The sequence below is a fragment of the Prunus mume genome, linkage group LG8, assembly GCF_029339155.1.
Source record: "Prunus mume cultivar Tortuosa linkage group LG8, ASM2933915v1, whole genome shotgun sequence".
NCBI lineage: Eukaryota > Viridiplantae > Streptophyta > Magnoliopsida > Rosales > Rosaceae > Prunus > Prunus mume.
This window is the reverse complement of record NC_142705.1, coordinates 16,715,758-16,739,480: the sequence shown is the minus strand read 5'-3', so window position 1 is coordinate 16,739,480 and position 23,723 is coordinate 16,715,758. Positions and strand designations below refer to the sequence as shown.

The 23,723-nt window shown below is 35.1% G+C and overlaps 3 protein-coding genes and 1 long non-coding RNA gene across 7 annotated transcripts; 1 reads left to right on the top strand and 3 right to left on the bottom strand.

Annotated features, from left to right (window-relative positions):
• Positions 1–518: 518 nt before the first annotated feature.
• LOC103342958 (protein STRICTOSIDINE SYNTHASE-LIKE 2) lies at positions 519–4,792 on the bottom strand. Its single transcript, XM_016796907.2, has 3 exons — positions 4,444–4,792; positions 1,437–1,703; positions 519–1,352 (listed from the first exon to the last, which is right to left on the bottom strand). Exons 1-3 carry the CDS (start codon positions 4,746–4,748, stop codon positions 785–787), a joined length of 1,140 nt encoding a protein of 379 aa, XP_016652393.2. The 5' UTR covers positions 4,749–4,792; the 3' UTR covers positions 519–784.
• A 1,643-nt stretch (positions 4,793–6,435) lies between these two features.
• On the bottom strand, positions 6,436–8,534 carry LOC148914873 (uncharacterized). 2 transcript variants are annotated; one of them, XR_016122455.1, is made up of 3 exons: positions 8,395–8,534; positions 7,708–7,761; positions 6,436–6,477 (listed from the first exon to the last, which is right to left on the bottom strand). It is a non-coding gene; the product is annotated as an uncharacterized LOC148914873 (long non-coding RNA). The 2 variants fall into 2 exon arrangements; XR_016122454.1 differs by lacking the exon at positions 6,436–6,477 and adding an exon at positions 6,544–6,623.
• Positions 8,535–11,384: 2,850 nt separating this feature from the next.
• On the top strand, positions 11,385–15,625 carry LOC103342952 (uncharacterized). Of its 3 annotated transcripts, XM_008246617.2 has the most exons (9): positions 11,386–11,720; positions 11,818–12,189; positions 12,330–12,414; positions 12,515–12,556; positions 13,170–13,338; positions 14,114–14,166; positions 14,260–14,481; positions 15,020–15,066; positions 15,240–15,625. In XM_008246617.2, the coding sequence occupies exons 2-9, from the start codon at positions 11,882–11,884 to the stop codon at positions 15,292–15,294; spliced, it is 981 nt and encodes a 326-aa protein (XP_008244839.2). In that variant the 5' UTR covers positions 11,386–11,720; positions 11,818–11,881; the 3' UTR covers positions 15,295–15,625. The 3 variants fall into 3 exon arrangements, with proteins under 3 accessions (XP_008244838.2, XP_008244839.2, XP_088898988.1); XM_008246616.2 differs by having other exon boundaries at positions 11,385–12,189; XM_089042862.1 differs by having other exon boundaries at positions 11,386–12,189; positions 14,117–14,166.
• Positions 15,626–15,805: 180 nt separating this feature from the next.
• LOC103342951 (protein STRICTOSIDINE SYNTHASE-LIKE 10) lies at positions 15,806–19,803 on the bottom strand. The gene is made up of 3 exons (XM_008246615.2): positions 19,386–19,803; positions 17,205–17,468; positions 15,806–16,508 (listed from the first exon to the last, which is right to left on the bottom strand). Exons 1-3 carry the CDS (start codon positions 19,679–19,681, stop codon positions 15,941–15,943), a joined length of 1,128 nt encoding a protein of 375 aa, XP_008244837.2. The 5' UTR covers positions 19,682–19,803; the 3' UTR covers positions 15,806–15,940.
• Between the last annotated feature and the right edge of the window lie 3,920 nt (positions 19,804–23,723).

The window sequence follows — 23,723 nt, the reverse complement described above, 5'->3', positions numbered from 1 at the left end:
GACTAGTAAGATTCAAAATGTAATTCAAATTGGTACCCATTGGAAAATCAAGCAACATGGCAGCAAGTGACACGTAGCGAAAAATCAAAGCAGAGCAGCAAGGCAAGCAGCCAATAGGCAATAACAAGGCGCATGAAGAGATAAAGATAAGAAAATATTTTAGGGTTTCTGTCAAAGGTAAAGATAAAGCAGCACATGTGAGGCAAAATGCTAAAAATTTGGGATTTAGGGCAAAGGTAATAAAGGCAAGACAATGCAAAGTAAGACAAGATAAAGGTAAGATAAAAGAAGGAAACTGGCATGTGTCTAGGATCGATGCTTTGATACCATGTCAAATAATGGTATTTGGAAAATATTAAACTGTGTTATTATTCTCTTTTAACAAAAAAAATGTACCATCAACTAGCTCTTGGTCTACTAGTACTTCTCTTTCCAATCTTGGAATAGGTTCCAATTTTGAACCCCGTAACCTCCACTAATAAATTAAAAACAAGAAAAATGTACTATTACACTAGGTGTACAACAAGAAAGATATAACTAGTTCTAATTACAACAGAACAAGTCAACTATACAAAATAGAAAGGGTTTAGGGTTAGCAGAAGAAAAAGTAAACACTTAAAACTAAAAGCTTACCAAACGGCTCCTAGGAACAACTAATAGTCATATTGGGTCATCAAAGTATTTGATTAAAGGGAAATTAATTTTCATTTAGTATTCTAATAGGATTCTGAAATTAATTTTTATTTAGTATTCTAATAGTATTCAAAGGAAAAAAAAAAAGACCTTAAATTTTATATTTTCCTGCAAATGGCATTGTAACTGATCCAATCCAAAGAGTTTCATCTTTCTCCACCACTTCACTAATAGACTTCCATCTATTTCCACTTGTGTCTTCAAACATTTCCAATATAACACCTTGCTCACTCAACCTGATTATCAATCCGTTCCCTGTCCATTTCGCCACGTAGGAATAAGCTTTCGTAATGTCCAAAGGAAGCTTAAGCAGTGCATTTCCTAAGGAAGGGTATGAAAGAACCAATTTCAAAATCCAGAGTCTTCTTGAATGAATCCCCACCCAAAACCCCCCTCTGGGGCTCCTTTTAATGTTGTCTGGAAATCCTGGAAGCTGAGCAAACACTTGGAAAGTTCCGGCTTTCGGTGTTTTTAACCAATACCTCATAATCCTGCAATGTGTGGTCTCTACCAGTAGAATGAAGTCTCCATTTTTGCTCAATGCCACCCCATTTGGAAATGAGAGGTTTTCAAGAAGAACTTGCACTTGTTTGCTTTCTGGGTCATATTTCATTAGCCTTCCAGTTTTATCCCCACTTAGTATCACAGAGATGTAATTCCTGAAAAAGGCACATATATGCATCACTTGCATGGCCATTAATCCTTCAGAAATATATATACATATACATATATATTTATTGTACCTTCTCTGATATTGTGAACTGCTATCTGTGAAATACACTGCTCCCAGTTCTTGATCAATGTCCAAGGCATTTGTAAATCCAAATGGAATGCCATGTGCACGTGTCACAACCTCAGTAGCCAAGCCACCTTGAGGGCCCACAATGAGTAGCCCCATATAAGCATCAGCAATGTAGAGATCACCACTCGTTTGGTTGAAACCTAAGCCTAATGGACGTCCGCAAATGTGCTCCGTTTTGTCGTGTTCATGTGACCCTTCACAGCCACCTCTGCTAACCGATAAGGCAAGTTTGTACACAAGCAAGTCAAGTAATTTCCACATGTGCTATTGAGTTTAAATGGATTGTATATGCATGGATGCACAATATTATTATGTACAAGTTTTATGCCTACAGTTTCTGTATTGGAACCTTGCAACATTAGAATTTGTGAAGTTTTGATATGTTAGTTTTCGATACATTGTTAGCCTATTTTCCGACATATTAAGTTTTTGGGTATGAGAAATTATGTATATGGAGATGTATGAGGAAGAGTATCTTGCATGGCTCACCTGGTACTTAAAGTTCCACTATAACTAAGGTTGAACTGTGCATAATGAGATTCTAATGCACCCAATTTTCTTCTTGACTCTGAGTTTAAATCTCATAGATAACAATTGTTGAATAAAAATAGATTGCAAGTAATAAATTTGGTGGGTATACAACATTAATGATATTCTAATGCATCCAATTTTCTTTTGTTAAAAGAGACGTTGACTATAAATCTCATAGATAACAATTATTCATAAGTAATAATAAATACCGTGGGTAGTTGAGAGTAGGGGGTGGGCATCTTAAACAGAAATACCGAAACCGTATGCTAACCACACCGTACTATACCGATTTCATACCGTTTCATTTGGTTTGGGGAGATATTCGATACCGTACCGTACCAATAAAGTATGGTATGGTAACATTATCAAGATTTTGACACCGGTCAATACCGTACCGTACTGAATATTGTAACTTTATGTTTTTGTCATTTATGTTTAGATTGTGTTTGTATTTTTGTAAGCCATAAGGCATAATTTTAACTATTTTGGTTTGTAAGTTATACGGCATGAGTTTTAACTATTTAGATTTGATGAATCTGTTGATGGATAAATATTGATTTGGTTGATTTGGATATTAAATATGTTGATTAGGATTTGGATATTGAATATGTTGAATCTTTGAATTTGTAACTTATGCATCACTTATTTTGGTGTTGAATATTGAATTGGTTCATTTTTTGTTGTATCATTTTGGTACCGATATCGATTTGGCGGTATATGCAGTCTCAATTTTAAACCATAATTTCATACCGCACTACACCGGTTTAAATTTGATATCGGTATGATGCGCTCAATACCGCATATCCACTCCTAGTTGAAAGTGCTGATAAGCACCTCTCACCATGCCTTTTTTTTATAGGGAATCTCCAAATATATATATATTTTTTAAAAAAACCAAAAAAGCAAGAAGCTTTTGGTGTGACAAAAAGAGTGCTGTGATTTCCAGCCTATTGTCTTATTTTTCCACTCACCTTATCTTCTAAAAATTTAAAACAAATTTACCTCTTTATAAAATGACTTTTAAAGACTTATAGCAAATAAATTTAAAATTTGATATTTAAATTATTTCTCCCATAAATCCATCTCTCTTCTCTCTCTCTCTCTCTCTCTCTCTCTCTCTCTCTCTCTCTCTTCGAATGAACTGTCCATCCCTAACAGCTCTCATCCTCTTCCCCAAACATGCCATCTCTATACGTTTTTGTTAACAAAGGGAGAAACTCACGAATAGGTGGAATAGTATTTTCAGCTAGCTCACGAGCTAAAACCTCAAAGAAGATAAGGACGACACCAGCAAACACAAGGCCAAGTAGAAGAAAAGTTTTCAAGGATGCCATATGGTTTTTGCTAATAATTCACAAGGCAAGATTAGACGTGTGATTGTTGAGTGAAGTTACTGGGGCTTGGCTCTCCCTTTTTAAGATATAGAGTGGGGTGGTTGGGGAAGTGTGATGGAGAAATAATTCAACGTGAATTTTCTCACTCATTTTAATATTCATCTTTCATGTCTCTCACTATAGAGTGATTATGAGAGTCATTTTCAATTTCAATTTCAATTTTGGTTCTTATATTTACATTCTAGTAATGATGGTGGAGACCTGGGGATGGGATTGCTGGGGCTAGCACTAGAGGTGTCATTCAGTCCGTCAATGATGAAAGGGTATTTTAGGAATAATGGTGGGTGGAAAGATATAATTGTATTTTTGCAAATTTACATAGTGGGTGGGAAGATAAAGTGAGTGTGAAAATAGGACAGAAAGGTGAAAAAGAAATAGCAGCACTCTACAAAAAATAGCAAAGGAGAAAAAAAAAAAAAAAAAAAAGAGAAAGGAAAACGGAACGGAAAGAGTGCCCAAACTCAGGTGAGTGGTTCGAGCCGCTCATTTTTGTCACTTAGGGACCATACATCATATATGCATGTATGATAAACAAACCAGCTAACCCTACTTGTGAAACATCCAACTTAATTTCTATTTGGCCTAATTAATTTCACCCCCAAACTAAGCCTCTCTGTGCTTCCCCCAACCTAAGCATCACATGGAACTCTTCGCTCATAGATAAATTTAGTTAATTTTAAAGCTCCCACGAACAACCACCTCACGCGTAGCTGGTTGATTCTTTTCACACGCATGCTCTACTGCAAGGAGGATTATGCTTCAAGTAATTAAGAACATTCACTTATTAATTCGAGAAGAAACTCTTGTGAGATTGAGCAATCGCATAGAACAATTATACACAATATTTCTCTGGTCAAAGGTTCTACTTTTAACTTTTGCTTCTTCTAATATCGCTTGTACAAGATAAAATAATTTCATATTCGGTTTTAACGGACGGGGTTGTAACGGACGGGTTATCTTGGCTTAGAGCGTAATTAAATAAAAAATCCGTTTAGAAATAAGAGTTATATATTGGATGCATACCTGTTTGGAGAAGTTACAGCGAAGTTGATCCAGTGGTGTTTATCTTGATCCCATTTGACGATGCGGCCATCTGAAACGCCGGTGTAGGGACCTCCGCCGAGAGGGTCGAAGGCAAAGCTCTCTGGACCAACAGCACCTTCCACAATCGGAACAACTTCAAACTTATTTTCCTCATGATTTGAAAGCTTTTCTACATCTGCTGCTGCTGCATTATTTTTAATAGAGCAAAATTTGATAACGTTGAGGGCTGTCAAGACAGAGAGGACAGCGCCTATGCTTGCTGCCAAGAAGAGCTTTGCGTTCATGTTTGCTCCTGGGGACGAAGTAGCTAGAAGGTGTGCTTAATGGGATTGTTAAATGTATATATGTACATATATATACACGTGGCATGTAATAGTTAACTGCAGGACTTATATGAGGACGCATACCTTAAAGTGCGCAAAGTGCCCGCTGCCGCATCCAAACAGAAAAACTTGTATGAAATTAGGATATCAATGTTTTGTTATTTTTGTTCAATCAAAGTTTGTTACGTGAAAAAGTTATTAATGACATACCGTAATTGGCCAAGGATAGCAAAATAGTGCTATTTCATTTTCATGAAAGTGTTTCTCTCGATTCCAGTAGTGTGTAAAAAAACTTGTATGATGTGACATACTGTTACATGTTCAGCTTTTTAGTCATGGTTCTTGTGTGTAATGAGAAAGAAAGACCAATAAAACAAAGTTTTTATGTGAGATTCTAATCTCAGCCATTCATATATTAGATGCGATAGTCATTTTAATATGTATTGTACATATAACTCAATGACCTGAGATTAGAAAACACTACAAAAAAAATCAGCAATAGTCACCTTTTTTTGGGTGACTTTTGAAAGCATTAGTTACCTTTATTGGTGACTAAAAGCTTTAGTCACCATACAATCACAATATTCGAGTGTATGAGATTTGTGAGGGTTACTATTGGTCTTTGTCACCATTAATAAAGAAAGTGACAAACAATATGTTGACTTTTCAGCTGCATTTACACTTATATTTTATTATTATTTTCATCTTTAATTAGTTTAATAATTTTCTGAATTATATATGTTTTAAATAATTACAATTTCCTTTTGATATACTTTAATGGCATAATAGCAGTAATTCCTTTTTTTCTGATAAGATAATAATAATTCCTTGGTAATGCACTTCATGTGTTAAAAAAGCCTCTAATATTATTATTTAATTATTCATAAATATTCAATTGATACATGATGGTGATTAAGTAGTACAATATTTTCCTAATGAATAAAAAATTAGGAGTTTCACTAAAACACCCAAAATGAGGGTTGAAATTATAAAAAAAAACCCAAGCACTATTTAAACATATAAACACACCAAAAATCCATCATTACACACACTCAAAATCCATTTATAAACACACCCAAAAAGTTGACTTTGGGGTTGATTTTGGGTGTATTTCTATGTTTAAATAGTTAGGTTTTTTTTTTTATAAATACATGTCTAGGATTGAGTTTATTTATAAATTTGTATAAAAAATTTGTACTATACTCTACAAACAATAATACATACACGCCTAAGAAGATATATTGCTAGTACTTTCTAATCCAAGCACTCTTCTGATCCGAACTACAAACGAACGATGCAACTGAAGCATCCTCCATCCCTGCAATTAAAGTGTCCACCACATCCCTATAAGTAAATCGAAATGACAAAGAAAGAAAGAAAATAATCTCAAATGCCAGAATAGAAAGAAAGACCATCACTGACATTAAAAAAATACTGAAGAATAATTCAAACTCACAAGGACTCGTGGGATAAAACAAATGCACAATGTATAAGCAGCCAAACTCAGTAAATCAACAAAGAGATGATGGGATATCTACTCTTGGAGCCCAGCACAAGTTATTAAGATAGCAAAAAAATAAAAATAAAAAGAAGATGCAATCTTGTAAGACAAAAAGGAAGAAAAAAGCATTACATCGAAGAAGATCTACCTGTAATTTCGTGATGTCCCACCCAAAAAAGTAATTCAAGCCTGCAATTGGAGATGTACAAAAACATTTAACAGAATTTCATTCAAGGCCATAAACATTAAAGAGGGAAAACAAAAAAAAATCTTGCGAAATGGAGCAACCAAGCCAAGTCAAAATAGGTGGGCAGCTTTCTGCCAGCAGCTCTTCCCTGTGTCACAAAAACAAATTTTGTTACTTTAAAAGGTGAATATTGCTTTTTTTTTTTTTTGGGTAGTGAATTAATAGTAGTTCACAGGTCATAGTTCAAGAAGAAGGTAAGCCATCTCTAGCCATAGGGCTAAATGTAGTCCTGGGCTAAAAATTTAGCCCCTCAAAATATTAATTTTTTAAAGAATAGTGTAGGACTAAATTTTTCCATCTCCAGCCATGCAAGGCTATATTTTAGGGTCCTTCATATTTTATTATTTTGAGAAAAACTATGGTACAACACTCATCCATTCCACAAGTATATATTGTTTAATTTAATTAAACTACTATTTAGAGATAACACCATAATTTGTAATAATTTTTTTAAACAACACCAAACATTTAAAAATGTGAAGACAAAAAAAAGAAAAGGATGGGTTTCAATGTTTGAGCTCAACGGTTATGAACAAAACTTTTTTATTATTTTTTTTAAACAACACTTGAAAAAATGGCAAAAACTGACCACATTTATTATTATTTTTTTTAAAAGAAAAAAGAGAGGGGAGTGGGTTGGTATGGATTCCAACAGTCATTGCCAACAAGAAACATTCAAAAAACTTTTAAATATATATATATATCCAACTTTTTAAAAGGGGAGTGGGAGTCTTTAATGATTGGTTGTTAAAAGCATGGATGGGCCCACTATAAATTTGGCATGGACCAAAGTTGTCTATATTTGGCAGTTGGAGGGCTAAAGAGCCAAATGTAACCCTCCAAATTTGGCCAAAATTTTATTTAGCCCATGGCTAGAGATAGGTTTTACATTAATTTAAGGGCTATATTTGGGATATAGCTCATGGCTGGAGATGACCTTAAGAGGTAGAACACGGGCATAGTTCAAATAGGGAAAGAAAGTGAAAAGGGCAGATCAAAATAAAATAAAATATAAGAAAATAGAAATCTTGCACTCATCTAAATGAATAACCCCAACCCACCAATGTTCAAGGGAAGAGAAACCCTAGATAAAACAACTTTTTTAGAACTCAGAAATAGAAAAAGGGAATTACAAAGAGTATATTAATAAAATTTAAAAAAATTTAAAAAACCTGGGAATAGAGGCGCCTCTAGCAATTCCATCGCCCCTGCAGAACTTGATCTTCCTACATCACAGAATATCAAAGAATATATTAATTGTTAGTACCGTAACTAACCGAGCAACTAGCTTGGCTAGATCATCCACGTGCCATGCTTTGAGAGGTCATCACTTTACCCAAAGAAGCATTACCATAAGTCACAACTCTAAGCAAAGCAAGAGAAGTCCCACATCGGAAAACTACAAGAAGTGAAGACTACCCCTCACCTATAAAAGAAGATCACTCTTCCACTTAGAAAAGGGTCTTGGATCTAGACCCTTGAGCCTTGGACTCTCTCTCTTTGGATCACGTTGGGCTGGCTTTATCTTTAATCATGGGCTTTTCCTTTCTTATCTTTATATCTGGGTCCAACCCCATGTGCAAATGTAAACATACATCATAATGAGAACATACTTATCCGTGGGCATAGCCCATTCATCAAGGGTGAACCACATATATCTTGCCTTCTTTATATTTATCGCTTGTCCAAATATTCACACACATGCTGAAGGTCCTCACCTTTACCCATCATCCACCATTCCACTTCTATCTAAGTTGACCTCCCAAAAAGTGCATCAACATTAATATATAAAAAGTAGAAAAAAAAAGCTTATACAGAAAATAAATTACAAGGAAAGCCATGACTAAAGCAAGCCCTACTCTAGCTCTCAGATCTGAGATATAAAATCTCGGCTTTGAGATTTGATCTAAAAGGACCGCCTAGAGCCAAAGAAACGTCCTAGAAAAACTAGGGAGATAACAAACTTTGTCAAAAGCAAGGAGGTAGCTAAAAAATGGAGGGATCGGGGTGGAAACCACCTGATCTAAAAAGAAAATCAGACGAGAAAGGGGTTGCTAGGTTGTTTTGGGAGAGAAGAGCTTTACAAAAGAAAAAAGTTTCGATTTGTTTGAGAAGTAGGAGAATAGAGGTTGAGGAGAGAGAACGAGAGGTGGGAAATCCACCGAATATTTTATTTGATTACAATTATTAGCAAGGCTCTAATCAAATATTAGTCATAAAAAATTATTGTTTCGGTGTTAATCACAATAATTAGTTTTACATTTATTATATTTAAATCAATTGTCACCAAAATATTAAAATGTGAGAAATTAGTCACAAATAATAGTGACAAGTAAACAAAAGCATTGACCAACCACTCAATTGTCACCAATACCAATACTTTTTTTTTTTTTTGATAGGGAAAAGAAAAATTAGCAAGAAAAGTTCAAAATAAAAGGGTAAGCCCATGCTCCCACAAAACTTGATTAGAAAGACCATGACCTAATTTTGCAACAGCATCCGCCGTGAAGTTGGCCTCCTAAAACGTGTTGAAACCGGATGCTTGTAGCAGAAGAGGACAGCCCAAATATCTTGAATATCTGTTGGATACACCAAGGGGGAGAAGAGCTTAGAATCTCCTTCAATTACAATTTGATCCCATCCTTTATCAAGAGCAGCGGCAAGACCATCACGAAGAGCAAGACATTTAGCAACATTAATGAAATTTTCGCCAATAGATGCCCCTCACAATCCCGATGACAAAACTTGTGGAAGCATGAGAATTCATAAGAGACCCGTCAAAATTGACCTTAATCCAGCCGGTGGGAGGAGGATGCCACTTAATAATCATAGAATCGGTTGAACCACATCGTCGAGTTAAGCCTCCAAAAGTACATGAATACAGCTAGTTGAGGTGGCCTTAGAGTCATGGAACACCACATTATTCCTAGCCTCCCAGATTTGCCAACAGATAAGGAGAGCTTTGGAGAGAGGGTCAAATCAGACTTTGTGGTCGTGGTGCTAGACATAAGCCATGTACAGATCACCAATCTGCGAGGGAAGGGCATGAGATCAATATCCTATGGCAGTCCATAAACAAGTGGAATAGTCTTAGGTAAGCTTTCTGATATGTTGCATGAATCTATGAAGCCTGGCTCTCACTTGAAGTTTACGAATGAGCAACCAGGCAAAAATCTTCATTTATGTTGAGCTTCCAAACTTTCTTAAGTAGGCCCGCACGAGGGTGGGATGGTTGGTCCAAGTTGTATGCACTTTTGATAGTGAAAGAACCGTTTGGGTCGGGGCCCCAGATCAATTTGTCCTGCAGATTAGTTCTTGGCAAAGGAATAGATAAGATTTTCTCAGTCAAATCATCATCAATAACCTGAGATAATTTTCTTTTGTCCCACTGTTGTTTATGATAAAGTCTGAAACTCTTTCATCAAGATTCAAAGAACCTCTTTGGTGCTCAGGAATGAGATCAAGAAGGGGGAACAAAACCCAATGGGAGGTCCAGAATGGAATGGAACCGCCATTACCCACCACCCATCTCAAACCTTCACACAACACCTGTCTACCATCCAAAATTGACTTCCAGGCCACAAAATGATTAAATTTTTTCTGCATGCTAAATTTTTTTTCATATCTTAAATATTTTTGAGAAACAATACGTTAGTGACAAAAAGGTGACTATTGCCCCTTTTGTAGTAGTGAAACTTTAATCAACCCTAAATCTACATACACTAATTCGTAAGTTTTATCTCAAAATTACAATAGGAAAGGATGGAGTCATGAATCTTTGAAAGGGTGGATTAGCTAATTTTGTGTCTACATACCGTTAATAAAACTCTAAGTAAAATCTTATCAGCCAAACTAGTTCATTATTCATTTTAAACAAGCTTTATGCATATACATTATTTAAAAAAAAAAATCACACTTTTTCAAGTTTGATACAAAAATATTCAACAAAAGAAGTAAGATTGTATATATGTTAATGGGCTATAATCAATATTCTCCCCAGATTTTCTGTAAAAAAAAGGGGCTTTCAAGTGTTTCTCTATCTCCCAAAAGAAATGCATATACCCTCAGTGAAGTACATATAAAATCAGTGGATGTAACTTGATTATGAGTAAACACACTCAAACACATGTTTATGTATCTGAGATTATGATTTTATCATCTAAGATGTTGATCCAAAATTTGGTATCAACATTACTAGTTTTTCATAGGGTTTAGGGATTAATTATAATACAAATTTATAAAGGCTTGGCAACAAATAAAACATGCTTTCTACATGAAAAATCATTCGTTCTTTTCATCTTTTTCATAGGGTTCTTCTATGCTATTTTCTCCACATGTTATTCTCTTCTCTCTCATACTTTGAAGGACTTGTTGTCCATTATTTACTGCAACCATTATATTATAAAAAGTAAAGTTAAGCACAAGAACCTCATATTTTTAGTTTGTCTGGTAATTTTTTTTTATTTTATTGCTAATTTAAGCATTGATATGGATACGACAATATGATATTATACGACACGGGAATACAGTAAATCTTCAAAAAGTAGGATATGGTTATTAAAAATATATATAACTCAAAACAAATTCTAAATAAAAAAATTGAAAATTATAAATGGTGTGGCATTTTGGGCTTTCTTTTCTGATTCTTTATATTTGTTTAGGCCTGTATAGCTTTTTTCACCCAAACATTTCATTACCCAAAGCCCATTTTAATACTGTTGCTAAATAATTTTGACCTAAACCCATAAACAGATCTATGTAAAAGAAATGTACTACAAATCCTGTTTTAGCAAACGACGTCGTCACTTGAGATAATAAAAATTAGGTCAGTCGACATCTTCTTCTTCCTCGCGCGCACTGATCTCTCTCTCTCTCCCTCTCCCTCTTCACACGCAGCGCCCAGGGGCTCCTCAACAGCCCCTCAACGGCAAACTTCGCCTGGAGGAACGTATCCGAAAAGTCAAATACTCGTGTCCGGAATATGGGATACACGTATCTGTTAGTGCAATACGTATCTAATGCGTGTCGGACCGTATCCGAAGAGTATCGTATCCAAACGAGTATCCGATACGGTATACGCCACTAAATAGCTTTCTGAAAATTGTAAGCACCTTCCTTGGACTACATGCAGGGCAGCAGGAGACAATCAAGAACTTGCTTCATGTTCTTCTGGACTGACAGAGAGGTAGCTCTCATCTACTTATAACCATCTGTCGATTGGAATTTCTATAAAAAATTTCTTTTATTGAAAACTAAAGTGGGCATCAAAACATGGTTAATAGCATTCACAGTACAGCTTCTTCTTCTATTCTTCACCCACCTCCCAACCCAACTCACTGTAACTCAATGGCAACGGTGGAGCCAAGTGAACCCCCAACAGTAGAAACTTTATGCCCAGAAACCCCTTCTTCTTTTTCTTCTTCTCCTCTGCTTTCTCCAAAATCAGCAACCCCATGTCCCCAAATCCCAACCCAAAGCTCCTCACCGTCATCAGTACTAGCGACACCGCTGGCAAGGCTATGGAGACCCACTGCACAGAGAAACCTGAGAAATCAATGGTCCAAATTAGCTTCTTACAGACAACAATGGGCATCTTCTTCTTCTACTGCACGATCACATGCCACCGCTCTTGTAAACGCCTATCTTTCTCAAAAGTACTACTCTCCACTCTCTACTTATACATGCCTTTTTATCATGGAGACCATGTGCTGTTCTGGGGCATGGTTGGAATTCAATTTCATGCTTAAAAATCCATAATTTTGCATAAAAGCTTCATATTTACTGATTCTTTCAGATACATGCCTTCCATGGAGTTGGGCGCCTTGAGAGATATTCCTAATATAAAAAAGAAAGCTTCTCAGAAATTGTTTAAGCAGCAGGTAACAGTAACAAGCAAGCGTTTACTTACTTGACTGCTTTTACAACTCTTGTATCGTGATTAGTGTACAGCTTGTGCTACTTTACTTAATTTTGTTTCAGGTGCTTCATGGAGGCGAACTTTTATCATCATATAAACAAATGGTACTCATCTTATTCTTTTACCGTCTTATTTTCTTTTCTTGTTTTATTAGAATTTACACATCTTTATTTTCTTTTTCTTTTTTGGGAAAAATTAGATTGGATGAGGAACTAGAAACATTTTTCATCTTAGTTTATTATGTCTTCAAATTGTCAAGTGCTTAACTCCTGGCAGGAGGAAAATATTCTGTTCTTATTTTAGAGTGGGACTTACATCATATGACCACATTTTCAAATAATACAGTAATTCTGGTTCTGGTGTTGGACTTGTTCACAACCTCAGACTATAACAAACTAGAATCTAGCTGCTACTTGACAATATGACTTCTTATTGTTTATATAATCAGTGAGTTGTATCATCTAATCTAAAAGTAGACAGCACATAGTGCTTGTTTTGACTCAAACATTGAGGATATTAATTTTAGAATAACACATTGGTACATCAAATGTTCTTTCAGGATCATGTCAAAATGATTCAGATAAGCACTTTGGACCTAAAAGTTACTGAATAATAAGTTTGGTTTGACTTCTCTGGTGATTATCATCTTTATGACATAGAGTTGCATATTAAATAATAAGCAAGGATCTTTATGACGTAGCATTGTTTTATCTCCAGGTCTCAGTTGTAATTCACATGGTTAACATTAGTAGATCCATGAAATGCTTTCTCAAAGGCGCAAGCAGTAGCCCACTTGTACACTTTTCTGGCTATTCCGAAGATAAGAATGATCCTGGGGATGGTGGTGGAATTCCAGTCTTTACATTTTGGACGATCTCTTGCTTCGGTTAGTTAAATTAAGGATCATCCATACTGCGTCTTTCTATATGATATTGATTGATCATGCCTGTTTGTTTTGTTCTTATTCATACAATCTCAACTGGAATAAACCCAGTTTAATTTTGGGTTCAGTTCTTCAAATTAATTTTTAGTTATTATTAATTGGGTCATGGAAACACATTTGATTCAAAATGGCTTTCCCTAGGTCCTATATGCACCTACCAAATGAGTTATCTTTGTTACTTTTTAGGAATAATATATACAATCAGCATGTGGTTGCAGAAAATCAAGAACTAACTCTTGATTTATGACAATAGCATTAGATGATATCATGCAAGGAAAATACAAAATTATGCTCTGTCATTACGTAAGATTATGTTTATCTTGTCACAATGTGGAAGGTTTTTGTTGCTTGAAAATTTTCAGATTCCAATTTACCTTGTGTAGTTACATGAACACGTGCATGGTATATAGAGGTTCAAATTTTGTGATGAGTTTCTTGCCATTTTGTTAATAACTAATTTGAGAGGTTAGGGAATAATCTCAAGTGACAAAAGACAAGATGGGTTAGGACAAGTAAAGGGAATATAGTATATGAGGGGTCTCTATCCAAACTTTGCCTTACTAGCAACATTTGTCCCTTGGTACTGTACGGTTAGTAAAAGAGTTAGCAAAAGAGTGATTGTGGTATTTTGCATCAAAGTAAAAAAACTGTATATGTATAAAGCTACTGTCATATAAGTTCCACATGATTGTGAACTGTGATTCTTGAACAATCTCAGAAGAAGTGGCAGAGGAGCTTGTCCAGATGTTTATATTGGAGTTAAATTTGAAGGTTAGTTGCTGCTTATTTGCTTCTATGGTAATTTCAGCATGTTCTTAGTTACATTTTTGTTTTGTTTTGTCACTTTATTACTTGTTTGTGCAGCGTTTGCTAGTGGTGGAATTACTATCCATTAGTTGCAAAGTTCCACCTTTAAACAGTTTGCGTTGGTCAGATGAGCTTTATCCGGGAGAATTTAGTGATTTGAGTATATGTAACTTATACTCTGAGGAAACTTGTAAGCCAGTCTATCCAAGATTGGATGATCAGAAATCTGAAATGCCAGCTGCGCGATTTAACAAGCAGCCAGATCATGATGTTTTGCAGGTATGGTTGCCATTGATTTAAGCTATTGGTAAAATATGTTTGTGCTCAAATGGGTTCTCCTCTATTTTCGTATTTACCCAATACATATGGAATTTTCTAGTCAGGATATACAATATGGAATCAGTTTTCTCGGATGGAAAGAATTTCCAGTATGGATCTTAAGAATTGAGACTGATGCAGATTCAACATGTTTTCTTATTCGCTTTCAAATAGTTGTTTACCTAAGTGAAATAGAAAATTGCCCATTGTAGTCGAACAATAAAAGTTAGGATGATATTCAGTTCCTCTGTGAGGTTCTCATCAGCACTAGGCCTCACATTCTGAAATGCAAAACATCCCTTACATCATCAGTAAAACTTAGCAGTACCTAAGCATTTTGGAGAGTAACTAAAATGATTAAGATGGGAAATATCATATAGATGGGGAAGGTATGTTTACTTCAAATGCAGCTGCATATACTGCCTGGAGAGATGACAATATCAATTAGTCCTAATATTTCTATGGATTTCAGTACCTCTAAACCAATTTGATTTTGCAGGTTTATCTAACAACATGGCTTGCAGAGGTGAACATAGATTCTGACAGGTTAGAATGATCTTGGTTACTTTCTAAGGTCATTTCAGACATTCTATTTCTATTTTGATAACATTTGCGCGGTTGCGTACCATAAATTATTGTTTCTTAAGTCACACAAAAATGAAATACCAGGATGCAAATTCATGTTTTAAAGGTTTGATTTGTTGCTTCTCTTTGTAAAGGGTGGATGAAATATTTGTGGAAGTTGGCGATGAAATGCATGTTACGATTTCATGAGTTGCTGGCCTGTCTAGAAACAAAACGTTTGAAATTTTGTCAAGGAGGTATTTATGTTGATACGCTGAAGATTTGAGACTCTTTTGAAGTGTCCGTGTTATTTGTAAAGAGGGAAATGCTTGAAAATGTCCGAAGGTCGATTCTGCCAAAGTCCCCAAGACCCATAGACCACGGGAAAAAACAAAGAACCTTCAAAAGATGTAGGCGTCTACATAACAGAAGTCACTCCAACTTTGCAAGTGAATTGAAATACTGATACTACTGTAGTTGTTTATGTTACATGACCCGTATTTAACATAAATTAGAACTAATTCCTATCAATTGCTTTTAATCTTTGCTTAAGGTTTTCATGGACTATTTGACAATTTTGAAGCTGAAATTACTGAGAACTAGCTTGTGGGGCAGACTATTAATCAAGAATGGGAGATTCGAACTTGGAACATTTCCAACATTAGGAAGAGACGTACCACTAGATCAAGAGCAACTCGTCATCAATCTTGACATCAATCTCGAAGTAGAAAAATGTTATAGAATGATTTTGATTTAATTTATAGGGATTCCAAAAAATAAACTCAAAGATCAACTATCATGTGCGCTGAAAAGAAACTCAAGCAGAAATTCACAAATCAAACTTGTTTCCTAATTCCTACAGTTCATAAATGCCTAGAAATGGCATTAAAACTGACCCAATCCACAGCTTGCCATCCTTCTCCTCCACTTCACTAATGAATCTCATATTCTTTCCCTCACAATCTTCCAAAACTTCCAAAATTTCACCTCTCTCGCTTAACTTGATAGCAGTTGCATGGGCCTTCCCTCCGACTAGTAGCGAATGCAGTTGTTTAAAATCAAGGGGAAGCTTTAGCAGTGATTTCCCAACCAATTTGTTAGAGACAAACCACTTCGCGAAAAATCCCCTCTTTGCATGCAGTGCAACCCAAAACTCCCCTTTCGAGTTCCTTCTTATGTTGTCTGGGAATCCTGGAAGCTCTGCAAAAGTATCAGTATTTCCAGCATTTGGACCATGAAGCCAAAGCCTCAAGATCCTGCAAGTAGTTGTTTCAGCCACTAGCACAAAAGAGTGGTCTTTGCTCAATGCAACACCGTTGGCAAAGGCAAGACCTCGTAGTAAAACTGTTACTTCTTTGTTTGATTTATTGTATTTGAGTAATCTGCCAGTTCGGTCTCCATTCAAGACTGATGACATGAATTGCCTGCAAGCCCACAGAAGCATGAAATTCTAAACTTTGAAGTAATTTTAGCAAAGAATTCCTACGTACGGCAATGGAGTAATAAAATCCAAATGCATACAGATCTTAGATTATGGAAATAAAGGATAATGATGGCGAAAGAGAACAACAAAACAAGAAAAGAGCTAGCATTCCTTTTCAACTCAATCTGGCAGTGTTGATTTGGGATCCAAATTTTCGAAGAATCAATTGGACACTGATGCTTATAGAATGCAAAAAAAAGACCATAACACCGAAATATAACTTTTGCATAGATATTTCTACTGGATGCTTTCTACAGGCAACACATCAAATATTTTACACAGGTTTTTTCATATTTTGAATCTTGATACATCTGGTCCAGATGATCTGGAGCCAAAATGTGTGACCATTGAAGTGAAGCAGACTACAAGTTATCTGGAGTTTGAAATTGAAAGAGCTTAAATGCCAAATTATCCCAAGAAATGTCTCTTGAACACACTACTTTTATGAAATTTGAAATTTTAATATGCAGATTAAACTGTTGAAGGCTACATACTTTTGGCATGTCCTACCATTCCATCCACATTGTTCTCTGACAAAAACTGAAGTGGCTGGTGAAAGGGAAATTCTACTTCAAATCACTTTCAGATGCAACCCTAAAGCCTAAGGAGATAAAGTAAGTCTTTGTGCTTAAATTACCTTCTGTGGAATATTGTGCTTGAATCTGTGAAGTAAATCACATCCTTATGCTCATCAATGTCCATATCATTGGTGAAGCGAAGTGGCTGACCTTCAACTTCTCTGACCACTTGAGATGCCAAACCTCCAGCAGGGCCTACAACTTGAAGGCCAAGGTATGCATCAGCAATATAGAGATCTCCAGTTTCCGTATCAAACTTTAGTCCTAAAGGCCTTCCACAAACATGCTCCAGTTCTGGTGCAAAAGGGTGAATACACTCCTTCCTGAAAAGAATAATTTCAATTAATTAAAGCTTAACAGAAAGCATTGCTATGAAACAGATGATATCAGTAATATATGTAAGCTTAAATTTAACTGGGTATGGAGCATAATCCCAATGAACAAAGCAAACTATCCCCCTTTCAGCTTAACTCCATGTGACTATGTTGGTAACTCCTTGCTGTAAATAAATTGACAACAAATTTAACATGAAATAAACAGAGAAATATTTTAATGGTAAACCTTTTGGCATAGTATAATCATGCAACTGTTTAGAAATGTTATCAAACTTTGTGCATCACAAAGTAAAACATGGAAAATATTTCATTGACTCTTTGATGTTAAAGACTCCATGTTCATGTATGGCTTAACGCTAAACTGGGTATTAAGTGATTCAGGGGCTAACTGCATGATCATTTTTTGAGGTGATGCTCCATGAATTGAAATGCTTTTCTAGGAGCAAACTTTCTTTATTCAAATACTATGTGGTCATGCACCAACTTTGACACGTTCCCGACATCCAGTGTTACATCGTTTAGATACTGCTTGTGAAGTAAGCAGTGCTGCAGAAAGAAGTCTACCCCATTAGCTAAAGTACTTGTGAGGTTGTGTTGCTCTCCACTGCGTGACATGCTTCTGGTTAACACGACAATGGGTATAAATTCTCTAGTTCCTAGAACAAGTTGCAAAATAATTACATGAGATTAAATCTCTCTTCATGCAGAAAAAAACTATTTATGTTATTATTCCATTTATATACTGTGAAAGTGAGTGAAAGGTACAGGGTTGAACTACATCTACTGGGTCCAAAGGTTTCAATGTTCATTGATAGGCTCTATTTCTAGTTAGCCATACTGCAGCTTTTGACCAAAACAGCAGTTACTAACAGCAGTTGTCAGCTAGTTATTAGTCGAAAGCCAAAAGTACATACTAGAAAGAACATACATCAGCTCTTGCATACACTTCAATAGTTCAAAGTAAAATAACAAAATAATTGAACGCATTGAATGACATTATTGAAACTTGGCACAGAAAGTTAAATTACGGAATAAGGTTAGATTGTCTGAAAATCAAATTCCTAGATTCTTCTGGGAGTGAACATCCTAATTATATAAGTTGTATCTAAAATATAGACAACCGCAATCAAATGTATGTCATTTCCTAATAAAACTAAAGCACAAAGTGTTTTGTGTGTGTTCTCAGTCAATCCCACTCCTTACTAAGAACAGAATCTTGAATAGTTAGACTTATTACAACATTTTACAGACCAAGGAATGAGGATCCTCTAGCCATATAAGGTTCCAGTCCACTTCACACATTTTTCGTCAGCTTGAGCTCTGCTTAATTGAGTTTTGATTTATGGGTGCTTAGTCGAAAACCAACCAAAATCCTCTTAAGCTAGAGACAATCTGTTTGTATGAGATTCATCAGAAGAAAAGAAAACGAAAAAGTTGCTGCAAGAATTGTGAAGAGAGCTTTTCTGCAATTTGGTCCCATCCATTAGTTACACTGATGAACTCCACAAGTGTGCTTCTTGCCACAAGGTGCACAATAGAGCCTAATTTGATCATTCGAATTCAATGGTAGTAATTCTAGTGAAAGTGCAAGATAACGTGAACTGGGTAAAATCTAAATTTCGAAGACCCTTTACAATCCATTTGGTCAGGTTGCTAATGATCACATATTAGTACATTTTGGCCAGAAATGCATGAACCCAAATCAAATTTTGAAGTGGTCAGTCTATTGAATTGATTGTCACATAAAAAACAAAAACAAAATAGTATAAGCAGCTGATATAATTCAATACTTGCAAAGCACAAACACCAGCAACATGTAGAATTACTGAATGAAGCAAACAATATTCAATGCTTCAACAAAATGCTTGCAAGCACAAAACAGACATAAATAAGAAGGTTGGTTACCTCTGAGAAGAGGTGACAGCAAAGTCAGTCCAACGACGGTCGTTTTGATCCCACTTGAGAATACGGCCGTCGGCGACGCCGGTGTAGGGCCCACCGCCGTTGGGGTCGAAGGCAAGGCTCTCTGGGCCAAGGGCTCCGGGTAGCTGGATTAATTGTGCAGTGTGGAGGAGGTCATGGGACCCTGAAATAGGAGCTACTCCATTACCAAAAAGCTTCAACAAATAAAGTGGGTTCAGAGCCAACACTACGGACACTACAGCTAGTGTTGCTGCAATCAAAGTTAACTTTGAGTTCATCTTTTTCTTTTAGAAAAATTATTGGGTTTGGCTCTCCACTTAGATGAGGTCTGTTCTGTGTTGCTCTCGAGATACTTGTTGTAAGGAGTTGGGTTTGACCCTCCTCTTCCAAAATTGGCAAGGTGATCATCCAATTACAACAACTTTTCTTCACCTAACACTTCCATTCAATTTCAAAATACAGTTTCTTCTGTCCGGCCAAAAAAAAAAGTGAGTTTATTTTGTAAATAACACTCGTTTCCTTGATCAGAAAATATTAGGAGAGATTAATTCAAAATTATGATAAATTTCACTTTATTATCTGAAAATTTACTGAGTTTCAGCATTTATTACCTAAGATTTTCGTTGCGTCAAATTCGCACCCAAATTTTGATTTCACTATAATTTTATATCCATCGTAACTTTAACACTTAGAAAGTGTTTTAACTTGTGACGTGGCAATGAATGAGCCCATATGAACTCACTTATGTGGTGCCACGAGAAAAATCAAAATAAAACAAACTAATTATAAACATAATGAAAAAAATCTGTATGTTATATTTTTAAGTCAATAAAAACTTTAATAATATGGAAGATAACAATTATATTAATATTTTTTTATATCAAAATATATACATTAATATAAGGTCAATCATTACAAAATAATTTTTATATTTTAAATATATAATCTTTTTTTTATAATACAAGTAATAGTCTAAATTATAAGGGGAATGATGTTTCTCACACTCATACATGAACCTTAGACTATTAGTCTGCAAAATCAAGATATTTTTTTTTTGGGCTAAGCCTCGTTAGCTAAATCCATAAAATTTTAGCTCGTCAAATTCTGAGTGAATTTAGCCCAAATACTAGTCCACTTACTTAAAGTAATTTGGGCTCTTCAGATCCAAATCCACCCACTGAAAATCCATAAAACCAAATAGGCCCTAATTGAAATGCAAAAGTTGATTTGTGAGCAACAATTTCAGAAGCTTTTAATTAAATCTACTATTGTTTGTTGCAAACTTATAAGATTAACAAAATTAAAGGTTTTCCCATTTCTTAAAGCATCTTGAAGTTACTATTAAGTATGTAATTTATACTGTAATATTATTTTACCTATTTTTTTTTCTTTCATCAAGTTCAATGATTTTAGCACTTAATTTTAGACTAATAAAATTTTGAGTTTTTTTTTTTTTTTGGGTCAGACAAAAAACTCTGAACAAATGGCTGGTTAGCTAACCCAAGCCCAATAAAGAAATGCTAGCCTAAGCCCAACTTAAATAGAAAATCCTTGCCCAATAGAGACCAATTAATTTAGGGCCCCCAACTATCAAGCCATGCAAAAGTCTTCCAATGTTTCTTCCCTTTGTGCATATCTCATAGCTTTGAAAATTAAAGTAAAACTCAATAAAACTAAAAAAATATATGTATTAAATTATTAGGATGCCTTCCATAAACTTCATAACTGATCTGTAAATTCCAAAACTTAGGCATTATTAAAGTTCAAAGTTCAAGCATGATACCCAACAAGCATAGGCTAGGCTGGCAACAAGATTTTGTAACAAATGTATGAGACAAGATTCTTGTATGGCAAAAATTATTGTTGTACGCCTACCTAATATGTATAATCTCATCTAACAAAACTTCCGTTAGCTCTACACTTCTTTCTCACCAAATTTATTAGAAACGTGGAACATATATGTTGTTCAGTTACATTCAATGATGCAAATTCTTATGCGAGTTCATAATTTTTGGTTCTATCATTTTACAGACGATAATTTAGTTTAAACTAATAGAATCTACAGGAAGGTGAATTCAAACCTGGATGCAAGGAGCCTCCTTTACTGCTCTGATTTACACGAATTTATAACTTTAATGATAGAACACTTCATCGTAATACCTACGACAAATTATTATAAAGTCTTCTTTCATCAATCTAATAGTGTATTCATTTAAATAGTTGAATTGTCATTGCCCATAATGAACATTATGCCTCATATCTAATATTTTGTTGAGTTAATAACTTATCATCCTTACAAGAAGAGCAAAAATGTTACTGCAAAACTAGTTAAACCGGGTAAAATTTTGTTACAGTGATCTCATGCCAGCCAGCATTGGTAAATTGGAGAGGTCATTTTCATTTGGTAAATGGTAAATAATAATTAAAGTGTGTTTGTTTGGATGGGGGATGGGGCAATTTACCCCACAAACCACAACCCTTTTCTTCTGCATTGACTGCCATTGCATTCTTCTTTATAAAAAGCAGGCCTGAGTCTGACTGACCCACTACACCAGGCAAGAATCATTGAATTTGAAGACTTCAAATATGCCAAAGGATCCTTGGTTTTGAAGAGCAAATCTTTCTTTTTCAAATAAGAGATTTGGGACCATTTTTCTTCCCATTAAAATCACCCATATCTACAGCAAATTTCAGATTTGCAAGGGCATTTTAATTATGGTATTGGTGCTTCACATTTGTATTGGTATATGCATAATGCATGTCTATGGACAATGGGTATGGTAATGAGTTGCCTTTTAAAATAATATTTGACCCTTTACAAATCATATATTCCATCTTGGTGAAGATATTTAGAATCACCAAATATTCCATGCTCCTTAAAATAAAAATAAACAAACAACACAGCACACAATTCATGACCCCAAATTGTATTTGGGTGCAAGGGATTTATAGCTCCAGTGATTAAAAACAGTTATCTCTATATATGAGGTCATGTGTTTGAATCCCCCTTCCCACAATATCGCTCGTGTGAAAAAAATATTATAATTGAGTAATTCCCAAGTTACAATCTCAAAAATACCCCATCACTTGTGTATAAACAAACAATTTAACCTTGTCATCCGAATTTCTAAATTTGGAACCCTTTCCATCCAAATAGATCCTAAAGGCCAAGAACTGTAAGCATAACAAGTTTGCACATAACATAAGCACATGCACAAGTGGCCTAGCCTACTAATTTGAGGGTTAAATCCTAAGTTCCTTCATTAATAATAAACCAATAATCACAAGTGGCCTAGCCTACTAATAATTAGAATCATTATAAAGTACCACACATTCTAATGTTATTGCCTTAGAAAGGAAAAAAAAAGAAGAAAGGAATTTGTGGATGATCATCTCCAATCCCAAAAGAAGCACTTTCTAACCTTTTGGTACCAAACATATGTGTTCATTATTGTATTACAAATCTAGCAACTAGGGTTTTTAGGTTGTTAAGGACGGATTATATATATATATCTCCCTCTCTCTCTCTCTCTGTATAGGCTTTTACTTGAATTCTATATTCCCAAAAAGGATCTGTTTAAACACAAAGTATCTCTTGGAATTGCAGTTGGGTTCTCCTAGTGCAATGTATCGTTCCACGAACATGAAAACCTGAAAAACAATAAACAAACAGTTCCAGTATAAAACTACGCTTAATTAACGGATAACATCATGATATTAGTGCGTTGACTATTTAATTAGTTTTAAGCAGCAGCTGTAGAGTTGACAAATGTCAAGTGTGCATTTTTACTGAGAATAGGAAATTATTGGAAATAATGTTATTCGAGACTCGTTTGAGAGTGATTATGAATATGCTGGAATCACTTCTGGAGAGAAGCACCACTCATGTGCTTCACCAACCATAATTACTTTAAGTGATTTTGGGGAGAAGCACCTTCCATGTGCTTCCCCATAAAATCACTTAAAACCATTTAAATGTAGAAGTGATTTTTGGCTTATCTAGAATTACTCCCAAACGAGTTCTCAATTTATTTTGCTAGCATGTGACTTTTTTGGATAACGATTTCGGCACACATGTTTATCTTTTAGCACTTTCATCCATTGTGAGTGTATAAAATTACCAAATACATTTGAAGTGTTAAAGTCTAAATTGGAAGTGAAAAATCACTACATAGTTTTTTTTAATTAAGAGACTGATGAATGTCATATACTCCATTATTAAAGCATAATCATCCACAAATCTGCGTTTAGTACTTTGTTCCAAAATTTGTACTTTTGGGCGCAAGATCTTCCTAAAATATGACTCCGTTACAACGAAAG

Bases quoted from the DNA above. Each gene is read 5' to 3' on its own strand.
- LOC103342951 (XM_008246615.2), bottom strand. From the start codon at position 19,681: ATGAACTCAAAGTTAACTTTGATTGCAGCAACACTAGCTGTAGTGTCC. The intron at 17,469-19,385 runs GTAACCAACCTT...TATTCTTTTCAG, and splicing joins GCTGTCACCTCTTCTCAGAG to GAAGGAGTGTATTCACCCTT. The intron at 16,509-17,204 runs GTAATTTAAGCA...GTGGGCTTGCAG, and splicing joins AGCACAATATTCCACAGAAG to GCAATTCATGTCATCAGTCT.
- LOC103342952 (XM_008246616.2), top strand. From the start codon at position 11,807: ATGGTTAATAGCATTCACAGTACAGCTTCTTCTTCTATTCTTCACCCA. The intron at 12,190-12,329 runs GTACTACTCTCC...TGATTCTTTCAG, and splicing joins AACGCCTATCTTTCTCAAAA to ATACATGCCTTCCATGGAGT. The intron at 14,167-14,259 runs GTTAGTTGCTGC...TTGTTTGTGCAG, and splicing joins TATTGGAGTTAAATTTGAAG to CGTTTGCTAGTGGTGGAATT.
- LOC103342958 (XM_016796907.2), bottom strand. From the start codon at position 4,748: ATGAACGCAAAGCTCTTCTTGGCAGCAAGCATAGGCGCTGTCCTCTCT. The intron at 1,704-4,443 runs GTATGCATCCAA...ATCGGTTAGCAG, and splicing joins GCTGTAACTTCTCCAAACAG to AGGTGGCTGTGAAGGGTCAC. The intron at 1,353-1,436 runs GTACAATAAATA...TGCCTTTTTCAG, and splicing joins AGTTCACAATATCAGAGAAG to GAATTACATCTCTGTGATAC.